General features: G+C 34.6%; 1 protein-coding gene across 1 annotated transcript; it reads right to left on the bottom strand.

Moving 5' to 3' along the window:
• Window positions 1-302: 302 nt before the first annotated feature.
• On the bottom strand, window positions 303-9812 carry LOC126718716 (uncharacterized). Its single transcript, XM_050421034.1, has 11 exons — window positions 9599-9812; window positions 7392-7696; window positions 6667-6744; window positions 6005-6552; window positions 3444-4079; window positions 3078-3232; window positions 2168-2382; window positions 1932-2065; window positions 1480-1835; window positions 1282-1385; window positions 303-699 (listed from the first exon to the last, which is right to left on the bottom strand). The coding sequence occupies exons 2-11, from the start codon at window positions 7678-7680 to the stop codon at window positions 629-631; spliced, it is 2586 nt and encodes an 861-aa protein (XP_050276991.1). The 5' UTR covers window positions 7681-7696; window positions 9599-9812; the 3' UTR covers window positions 303-628.
• Window positions 9813-12091: the final 2279 nt, after the last annotated feature.

Genomic DNA, 12091 nt, shown 5'->3' with positions numbered 1-12091 from the left:
TATCCAAAAGGCTGCTGTTTGCGCAAAATAATGCAACAGCATTTTTAAAAATCCAGAATAAAAATTATACTATTATTCCCAGGTATGTTATGATCTAAATCAAACATAATACTGTCCTCTAAATTTCCACACTTGTTATTGCTGATACATTGTACAACAAAGGGAAAGAAGGCAAAAGCAATATGAATGAACGGCATAAATACTTTAATAATTAGAAGAACAAAGGCTGAAAAAAAAAAAAGGGAAATAATAATCCCATTGAAAATCCAAAGATACAGATTGATCATCACTGTGGAAAGCGCTGTAATAATTTCTCTGCTTTTATTCAGTAGTATCGAACGGGAAATTTCAAGAGAGTAAATTACTCTACAAAGCATACATTCTTTTCCTATAAAGGGTATGTAACAACTCCCCTTCTCAAGTTCATGGTTTACAACACACAATGTGAAGCTATATTTCTAAAACAAATTTAACACGACAATACCAACTACACTCAAGAGAGAGGAAAAATGTACTTGATGCTAGTTGTTTGGATGGCAAACAGCAAAGCCTAATATGCTTACTGGATGAGTAATTCTTTCCGCTGTTCAAGATAAGATGTGTGAAAAATGGAAGTTATAGTTCAATCCTATATAATACCTGTGGAAATGCTGGAAGTTGCATTGATCTTCAGTGAGTAATCAGGGACATAGGTAAGACCTGCTATGCCAGAAAGTAAACTTCCATAAGAACTTAAGGGAAAATAGTTAGCTTGTTGGATTAAGATTATAGGATAACCATGAGAAAAAGGACACAGGAAGCAGTGATCATGAAACCAAGTAAGAGCTTTCTAGTATATAAGCCTTTTCATTGACAAATGACAACATGTATTAGACTAGAAAATATTCATAAATCAGCATTAAACAAAGAATGCTACCTGCTTGGAATTACAGTAATACTAAACAATCAGAACTGGAGACAGTGGCTTTGGATAGAAGTATCAGTGATAGACCTCCAAGAATCCATGAAAGAACATGTGTGGGGTGGGGGTCGGTCAGTGTGTTTAGATAAATGATAAGTTGTAGCTCTATCCATGAAGAGTTGTATTTGAAACCCAACATGGCTATGATATAAGAAAGAAAAAGCATCCCTCAGAATTAATGCATCTTTTAACGCTCCAACCATTAGATGAGAACTTAGTATGGGTCAACAGAAACACATAAATAACTATTTCTTCTGACAGCTCAAGCATGCAGGTATGAAGAAGTCAAACAGTAAAAATAAACACATCAATTCCTTTACCTTTCTCCTTGACATCAATTTGTAAGGTATCAAGTGTAATTATACCATCAGTCAGTGGAAGTAGCTCAAGCTTGATGGAAGCTGTAGATTGAGAAGGAACACATCTGATGCACCACAGTAAATTGTAATGATGAGCATAACTATATATTTAGAGAGAGAGAGCAAGAGATTAGAAGAAGAAGAAGAATGAAGGAATACCCTAATGGAACTCTACTCTGCAGCCACAGATGTGAACAACCCAGACCAGTGCTAGGAACAACATCAGATGTGGGAGAAGCATGCTCATTAAAGGAAACTGACCGCGCTCCACCATCACTGTTCTGCTTCTGTGAATCCGATAAAAGAGGTGCTGATCCCGGCCTTTGCATAGCACTACCATGTCGGTCAGCACTTGCCTTTCCTGTAAACTCAGAAAATCCAACAAATGGACTCATTGGTGTTGATGGTGAAGAATTTAAGGACACCACAGTCGGAGGTGAAGTAAATGAGGCTGGAGCAAGAACTGTCAAAGTAAGATCTTCAGAGGTCAAATTTGAAGCCTGAAGAGTTAGGACCTGAGAAATTGAACTAGTTAGATGAAATTATGTAGTAGCATGAGTAGATATACAGTACCTACACACTGACAAATGAATAATCAATTCATATGAAACCTGAACAGGAAGCTGGGAGACCCCTTCATTGGGACCAGGAGACTGTCCTGAAATTTCAGATGCAACAGAGATCATAAGATCCCTTGACATACGTGGTCGCCAATTTGTTGGCTGTTTGAAAAACAATCTTGACTCTACACACAACAAAAACCATGCGATAAACATTGTAATAATTAGAAACAAGTAACTGCTTATATTTTTCAGATAATACGGTAAACTAAGAGCAATATAGATACCAGTGTAGTTGCACCGACATGAAACCATAATTGCATACTGATCAGTAGTTGAAGCACTCCTCTTTCCTTCAACAGTCTTGGGGAGAACACGCAAACTAGATGCAGCATTTCCAGCTCGTAATTGTGATGACTGGGAACTTCTTTCACCATGAGCTTTGAGTTTCTTCCACATAGAAGTTGCAGGTTTAAGAATAAAAGAATGCTCCTCTCCCCTCCTGTCATGAGGAAAAGATTTAAGAGAACATATAAACTTGTGATTATACTGAATTAAGATTCTTTCCATTTACACACTACTCCCTAGACACTCGAGAAATATCTCTATTCTTCCCTTCAATTGGCACATATATACTCTCCTATATAATCTTTTCAGCAATAAGGACAAATATCTAGAATGATGCAATCCGTTACACTAGAATCATGATTCAATTGACATCAACATGTCCACACACTGGAAACATCATAAAAAAAGGGGTGAGCAATTCTTGATGTCCAACTAATACAAGCCAAACCCAACATAGAATTAAAAGATTTTGGATGACCTCAAACATGTTTAGATTATGACAGACCAAACTCAGGCAAGTGCCCTTTTGCCATGCCAAATTACAGAAGACCAAGGCCTTTTTTCTGCATCAAGTTAGTACCAGATCTGCTGCATCAAAATTTCATTAGTTACCATGCTTGTAACTAAGGCATTGTCCCCATGTAAACAGAATTTGCACAGCAACAGCTGTCATTACCCAAGTTTGACATAGCCTACAAATATTTATGTACTTCTAAACACTAATTATCCTTTAAAATGATATAAATATACATAACCACCACCAAGAATAGCAACAGTGATAGATCCAGGGAATACAGTACCAGAGCTAACAACAGAAAGTAAATTAAGATACCTAGAGTGAACAACAACCTGAGGGCTAGGTTTGGCAAACTGTGTTCATTGCCAGCTTCAATACACGCGATTGGTAATGACGAGGGTAATCCATCTTTTGAAGCCTCCTCAAAAACAATTGTTATAGCATCTATGTATACCAAAATATCTGGCGTATGCGCAGGAGAAATGTTCTGCAAACAATTGGATATGCTACATAATTAGGGCAAAAGATAAATGCATAACTCAACAAGTATGTTATTTCTACATGGTCTGGTCAAATATTATATCAATTACGGGGAAGAAGTATATTTATCAAATATAGTCTGGTCAAATATTATATCAATTATGGGGAAGAAGTATATTTATCAAATAACTAGACTCAGTAGTATAAATCGTTCACACCTTTACTTGGACGCAAATAAGGTCATCTGTATTGCAGTCAGCAGCAAAAGAATGGATTTCTACAGGTTGAATAATTTCAAGTTTTCTTCTCCACCTTCTACCTGGTATATAGATGCCTTCCAGTCCACAACGAACAGAAAACCGTTCTCGCTCCAAAGTCACACCTCGGAAAGATAAAAGCTCTTCACTCCCAACTTTTTTACTCTTCAAAGGCTTCTGAGATGAGAATTGATCCCAATCATCAAGATCAAAGCTTGGCTTAGAACTGGTGACTTTAACAGGTCCAGGGGGTGGTGCAGTATTTTGAGGAAGAGATGACATGGAGTAGCTTCTAAAGTGGCTAAAAGAAAATAGTTGAGAGCCAGAGCCAGATGAGGAAGAAGGAGCGGACCTTTGAATTGAGCTACTAATTCCTGAACTAGAGCTTAGAGTAGGAGATAAAGGACGAGATGGAGGGAGAGTGTTATCCAAGGGAAGCAACCATTTTAACAGTTCTCCACATGGGTCCTGATTTGCAAAAACCGAATTGTCCTGGCTTTCAAAAGACAAATTTCTGCTCTGATATTTCTCAAATTGAAGAATTTCAATGACAGGGTCTCTCAAAAAATCAACACCAACATTCACCTGTAAACACACCTGCATCATTCCAAACAAGCGAACAAGATGAGAACCAGCAATCCTAACAACTGGAAAACAGCAATATGCATCAGGAATATAAACATTCAAACATCATATTTATGCTACAATATTAGTTTAGATTCATAAGCACTATTAGAAATATATGGTTAAATGATTAAATTTACCATATCCTAATAGCTTAACCTATTGGGAGAATCAGTAATTTAACATAGTATCAAAGCATGAGATCCTAAGTTCGATCCTTGTCTCCTTCGCTCTACCTTTCATTTAAATTCCCACGTGTTAGGTCCCACCTAATTAAAAGATAGTTTCGGCCCACACATGAGGGGGAGTGTTAAAAGTATACAGTTAAATGATTAAATTTACTATATCCTAATAGCTTAAACTTTTGGGAGAATCTGTAATTTAACAAGCACCATTTACAATTTAAGATTAATACATTTTAAAAAATATATATTTTTATTTTTAGAAGAAGTTTAATACGAATTAGGATCTCCTAGGGTTTTCCTCCAGTAATATTCTGCACAAAGCTAGGTAACTTAAAATGCACTTTTGACTGGGAGTAAGTATAAAGCATAACTCAGAACAAAGTTCTGTCAAACTGTGTAGCAATCCCTTCTTTTCAGGTGGGACATCAACAATCCTTTTTAGCTATGCAGAGTTGAAGAAGATTACAATCCGTAGTGGAGAGATGAAGACATTAGTCGCCATTTTTTTTGCCATGATTCAGGTTGTCAAACTGAGATAGGGAAGAGAAAGGGCATCAGCATGATCGTGGAGGAGGATCTAGTCTAAATGATCACCAAAACATTTCAAGACCAACTAGCCAGCATATGGAGGTTCATTGTAACAGAAAAATTCCCCACCTTAAAACTCACAATCTAGCTAGCTTAGTGATGTTATCACAAGATTCCATATGATCAATAGCCTTTATTTATCATAAAAGGGGGAAAAATGTGAAGCCAACCCAAGTAGTGCATAAATCATCATCGAGTGCTCCAGATTTCCACCAGATTAGAAATGTCAATAGCCAATGTTATATGCTGAATGTTCTTCAATGGTAATATGATAAAAATTAGAGAAGTCTTTTTTTTTCTTTCTTTTTTATCAATATGCTCTATCTTTTAATGGTGAGTTACATATGCATCTAATGGATCTTGAACCCACAAACTCACCCTCCACCTTGTACAAACAAAGGAGGCACCATATGAGCTAGATTCATTAGTGGTTGTCATTAGTGTCTTGTGATGCACCACAAAAGTCCTTTCTAGTTTAGCCCTTCCCTAGTTCTCTAATTATTTAGCTTGCCTAAATAAATTTAAAAAAAAAAAACTATTAATCTATTATCAAAAACTTATAGTTATAGGTCCTCAAATAACCTTAATTAAGAATAACTCAACTGATTAGGACATAGGGAGTTTCTGGTTGAAGAACAATTAAGAGAATACTGGTTACTTGACTCCAAAACATTGATTCCGCTAATATTTATGCAGTGTAATAAAAATAGATACATTTCATTCAGCAATAAATAAATAAATACATGTCAGTCATGAGGTGCAACCAAAATACTGAGCTTGCTGTCACAGATCAAAATATAACAATAGTAAAATGTGCACCATAATAGTGAGATGAAATTCTGAGGTACAAGTTGCAGCTTGAAAATGTGAAGACAACAATAGCTACAAAATCTACAGCTCAATGTATGAATTTTCATTTTTATATCACTGACAGAAAGGTTTCCTGGACCAGTACAGAACATCCAGCATATCAGACAGACGCATCTAGCATAAGTTACAATAGTATAAAGCTCCCACAGCATGGTATAATAAAAATACACCCTAAGCAAGAACAAGTTTAATCAGTACAAAAATAAAATGTCTGAACATAGTTTATATCATTAACTAGAAGTTTGTGGCACATACCACTAGGTCTCCATTAGAAAGGGAGCAACACTTAATACAATTTCTTGCCACTCCTCCAGCGATATTGGCATTGAAATTCCCTCTATCGATAACTGCATTAGGATGAGAGATGCTTTTTGCAGTAGAATCTAGACCATTTATGTCCAAAGATTCTGAAGACTTCTCAGAAGAACTTCTTATCGACCACAGTGATTCATCTGACTCTGCAATCCTAACAAAAAAATGGGAGTTCTCAAACTTTTGCAATAATATCTGTGTCTGCCTTTTGTGGTCTTCCATTCGTAGAAGAGATTCACTAACAGAAACATCCTTTACAGGATCAATCTTCTCTTTCGATAGCCTTTCACCATTCTGATTCATATCCTGACCATCAGGATTTTCCCCTGTTCCTGACACTGAATTCATTCCACCTTTTGTGTTTCCATTTTGTTTATGGGGGCTTTGCCCTTTACCATTCTTACTCATTACAGCAGCAACTTTAAATGGAGTAAGAATTTCTGTATCCTGCTTATATGCTGACAAGCATGCCAAGATATGAACTTGTTCACCTGCATAAGAAATAGAACTCAGGTCCCGTGTCATAAATGCAAAATCTCTCACGGGAAAAGAACAGGTGCATGTGAGAAGTGAAAGAAGTTAAGAATCAAAAAAGAATTAAATACCTGGAAAAACAAAGGAGCGGTCCATTGAGTGTAATGAGTGAATATCTGGGGCATCACTCCAACTGTCAGGGAGTTCCTCTACAAAAACAAACCATGTATTAGGTATACCAAAACAGAACATATTAATAATTTTTTGATAATTAGAAAAGAAAATTAACAATGAAGAGAACCTCATACAGCACATCAAAGCACAAACTAAGCAAAGCTTGAATGAAACTAATTAAACAATATAATTCACAAAATAAAATTGGTGATGTAAATCAAGCATTTGAGCCATGAACCAAAGTCAGGAAATCCTTATCTATGTCTTACCAAAGTGTATGCAATCCCTTGAACCTTGTTATAGTAAGAATACGCTGAGATTTCTTTAAAAGACTAAGGGAACAGCAGAGATCTTTTAACTTTCGAAATTTGAGACAGAGAGGGAATGGTCAACAGTGAACCGTTGCAGAATACCAGCTTTTTCCATGCTTTTTAAAATCTTAACTAAACCCACCATCACCACCCATCTACCCAAGTGAGCTTGATCAACTACTAGCACAATATTTGCTGATAAGAAAATTGTATTTGACATTCTTTTAATAATTACCTTCCCCATCAAATTTAATTGACTCAATTCAAAGCTCTTCTTGATTTCTGCATGCATTAATCCAAAATTCACACAAAATAAACATATGATGCAACCAGATGCACTACACAAGTTGACAATATTTGCAAGGACATACTATATGGAATGGTAATCCATCCTTCTTCTTCAGAAACATCAGAGTGCTCCATGAGAGCAGGGGACTCGTCCTTAGCACATGGACCTCCAACATTGCCATTTTCACTTTCAACACCAACAGTCTCTCCATAATGATCTTCAACTGGGGAATACTCTGGATTTGGATCTTCAGCTATAAGACCCTCCAAAGTTGTTCCAGGTTTTGGCTTATAAAGCGTGTCTGAAGCAGATTCATGAATAGATGGCTGTTCTGCAGCTGCATTTTGAGTAGGCCGCAGAAGAAAATTCATTGTCCCAAAGATTTCTCTGCACAATAAAAGATGTCATCTTCTAATTACAACATCAAATATCTAAATCAACTATTAAATTACCCCAAAAATAAATAGTAGTTTACAAGCATGCCTGGCTTGAAAATTGCAAACCAGTGTCATAACATCTGTATATTTCCATAGATACTAACAAAAGTAAACACAACATAACACTGTTTAATGAAATAGGTGGCTTTTTTTTTTCAATAAAATTTTTGTTACTTATATAAAAAAAAAATATAAAAAAACATTGTTTAATGAAATGAAGGGCATTATCATCAACCTCAAGAATCATAAAAACTCCTCACACGAAATGTCCAATGACATACAAATTCTCACACTAAACCTAAAAACCAAACAAACGGTTGGCACTTTCTTCTTAAATGAAAACTGCAATTTCTGAGTCATTCACTAAAACGAAAAGCATTACAAAGGGGCAAATGGATAACAACAATTACAAAGGGAAAGTTGTTTATCAGATGCTAAAAACTACACTGTCAGCTTAAAAAGCACTCTTCCCTCTCCATTTCAAATAGGACCATTTCATAGTTTGAATTAAATATTACAACCTGAAGGCGTACACGGTACCGCATCATTTGAACTTATAAGGAATAGGTTCCTCTCCATTTCATGGTTCAAATTAAATCTTACAAATCTTAAAGTGTACTTGATGCCACATCATTCAAGATTAACAACATGGCACCATATACACTATTAGATACAAGAAATAAAATCTTAACAATAAAACAAACTCTCTCCATTTCACTTGAAATAGAGAGGATCCCTATTCTAATGTGAATGTGGTAAAGGAAATAGTACCCTAAACCTAATAAACATACATACTTATCAAAATAATAATAATAATAATAATAAGTGTCCAGTTGACAGCCCTTAGGGCATTTGTTAATTGACCATTTTTGGAAAGTTTTAATACCAAGTTTCTAAAGGGACTTCCTAAACCAATGCCCTTAGGGCATCCATTAACTTTTCCCTAATAATAATAAACATACGTAGACATGACACCCGCTTTTAAAGCTATACCTCGAAAAAAAGCACCATCAAATCAAAATTTGAATCCAATACCAAATGTTTTAAGCTATCAGATGCTAAAAACTACACAGTCAGCTTACAAAGCACTCTTCCCTCTCCATTTCAAATAGGACCATTTCATAGTTCAAATTAAATATTACAACCTGAAGGCGTACATAGTAGCACATCTTTTTTGAACTTATAAGGAATAGGATCTTCTCCATTTCATGGTTCAGATTAAATTTTACAAGTCTAAAAGCGTATCTAATGCCACGTTATTTAAAATTAACAACACGGCACCATATACACTGTTAAATACAAGAAATAAAACCATAACCCTAAAATAAACTCTCTCCATTTCAATTAAAATAGAGAGGATCCCTATTCTAATAATAACAATAAGGGTCCAATTAACAGGTGCCCTTAGGGCATTTGTTAATTGACCATTTTAGGAAAGTTTTGATACCAAGTTTCTAAAAAGACTTTCAAAACCAATGCCTTTAGGCCATCCCAATAATAATAAACACACATAGACGTGACACCCGCTTTTAAAGCTATACCTGGAAAAAAAGCAACATCAAATCAAAAATTGAATCCAATTCCAAATGTCTTAGTCTAGGATGCATGGACACAGACCCGGGTATGAAAAAGTATTAAATGATACTGCAGATAAGTTTAGTGAGCCTCAGCCAGGGCCGGCCCTTCCCTTAGGCAAAAATTTTGGTAAATCCTATTAAACATTGGTTCTAAACAAAATCATTGACCAAAAATCAACCAGATAAACTACAAATCCGATCTAAGAGATTAACCACAAAACAATCACAAATCAAATCAAAACAAATAAATCCACTCAAAACCCTAAAAATTTTACCTTTCTCTCTACTCTCCAGTCTCCAGCTGAACCGCCTCAGCCTCTCTCTGATTCTCTGCTCTCCGCCTCTCTCAAGTCTCAACTGCTCACCTCACCGTATCAGGTTCTGAGGTTCAGGAAGGAATCAGGTATAAAATTATAAATATTTGGGCACAGGGCACAGGGCACTGCATTTTATTTGTTAACAACTTAAGAAGATAACTTTGTTTGTTTGGGCCCTCCCTGGCTGGTTTTGTAACTTTGTTTATCACTTATCAGTTTATCATTATGGCTGCCTGGACCCTCCCTGGACTGGGTGTTAAGTTTGGGCCTTCAAGGTTTTTTTTTTTTTTATATTATTATTATTTTTTAAAGTCTGCATTTTTTTTTTTTAGTTATAGATAGGATTTGTTTTTTGTTTGTTTGTTTATTTTTTATTTTTTATTTTTTTGGTGGGTGGGCCTTATTAATAAGTCTTGTGTCAGTGTTATGGCTGTGCTTAAATTTTTGTTATGCTTGTGCTTTTTTTTTTTTTCAATTTATGTAGCTTGAGATTGCTAAAAACTTGTTATTGTTCAATGAAACTACAACAATACTTTTTATATAAATCAAGTTCTATTTCTCATTTGCTCTACACTTGAAAGTTATTTTTTTATTTTAGTCTTTATAAATATATTGTTTGATTAGAAATGTTTACTAGAAAATATATATTTGGATATGAAAAACTTTAAAAAAAAAAAAAAAAAATTAATTGAGTCTCAAAAAGGATCAATGGATAAATTTGTTATTAATAATAAACAAAATATAACACAAAATTTAGATGAAAATATCACAAATGAGCAAAAAATTCACCAAAATAATTTAGAAGAAGATGATGTTCAATTTTGCAATACAACAAATCTTGATAATGAACTTCAAAATAATTTAGAAGAAAATGAAAATAATTATGAAAAATATAATATAAAAATATTAAATAAACATTAATTTAATTAACATATAAGTATAAAAAAATGCCCAATTTTTAGTTCTCACCTTAGGACCCAAAATGCCTAGGGCCACCCCTATTTCCCTCTCATCCTCTCTCTGCCTCAACCCACGTCACACCGTGCTCCATGGCTGATCACCAAGCTCTCCTTCTAAACCTCCATGGCCAGAGCTTTTTAAGCTCATCACCTCTAATCATGCATCACTACTGAAACCTAGCCAAAATCAAATCACGACCACCACCACGGCCAAAACCCAACCAAAATCAAATCGCAACAAAAACCCAAAAGCCCACCAAATCACAAATCAAATCACACCCACCGAAATCAAAACACAAAACCCACAAAACAACCAAAATCACAAAATGAAAATACTGAAAGTGAACCCACTATTAAAAAAACATATATTGGTTTTGTTATTATATTTTAGAAGAAGAATTATCTTGTTGAACTAATTTTAAATCCAAATTAATCAAACAAATAAATAAATAAACAAAAATCACACACCATAATCTGGTGAAGTCTCGTGAGCCACAATTTCACCTAAATGGATCGTTTGAGTTGAGAGGAAGAGATTTTCATAGTTTTTGGCTCAGCAGCACAATCTTCGATTTCCTTTCTTGACGTGGCTTTCGCTCGCTCCTCTCCTGTCAGCCTAGACGACGTATAAAGAGAAATAAAAGGAAGAAGAACAAAGCACCACATAAAAAAGAAGAAAAGAAAAATAATGAGAGAAGAAAGACGAACTGAGATCAGGTGCATAGCAGGTATTTTTTTATACATTTTTTACTCTTTTTTTTTAAAAACTTTTTAACTCTCCTTTAATATATTTTATTTAATGGTTGAGATTGAAAGTTGTTTTTTCAACTTTTAATCTCAGCCATTAATTATAATTGCATCAGGGTATTGTACCTGAATCTGAAAAAGACAAAGAGATCTACAAATACACATACACATACAAATACACATACACATACACATACATAAGCACGCATAAACACATACACATACACATAAACATACATAAATATAAGCACGCATAAACACATACACATACACATACATAAGCACACATACACACACATACATAAACATACACATACACATATACATACACATACAAATACACATAAACATATACACACATACACATAAATATACATATACATAAACATAAACACAAACACACATACACAAAAACACGTATAAACTCAAATAAACGTAAACATACACACACATAAACTTAAATATAAACATAAACACACATAAAGGCTCGATTTAGCACACTAAAGTAACTAATGAAATTGTTTGAGGATTGGTGTTAATTTGCAATTTTTTCTAATCTATATGAAGGTTTAATTTTTTTCAGTCTGTATGTGTGTTTATGTCTATGTATGTTTATGTTTATGTGTGTGTGTTTATGTGTATGTGTGTTTATATTTGTTTGTTTTTGTTTATGTTTGTTTATGCGTGTTTATGTGTATGTGTGTTTATATTTGTTTGTTTTTGTGTATGTTTGTTTGTGTTTATG

This window comes from Quercus robur, chromosome 3 (assembly GCF_932294415.1).
Source record: "Quercus robur chromosome 3, dhQueRobu3.1, whole genome shotgun sequence".
Lineage (NCBI taxonomy): Eukaryota > Viridiplantae > Streptophyta > Magnoliopsida > Fagales > Fagaceae > Quercus > Quercus robur.
The sequence above is the reverse complement of the archived record's forward strand: the minus strand, read 5'-3'. Positions and strand labels throughout refer to the sequence as shown.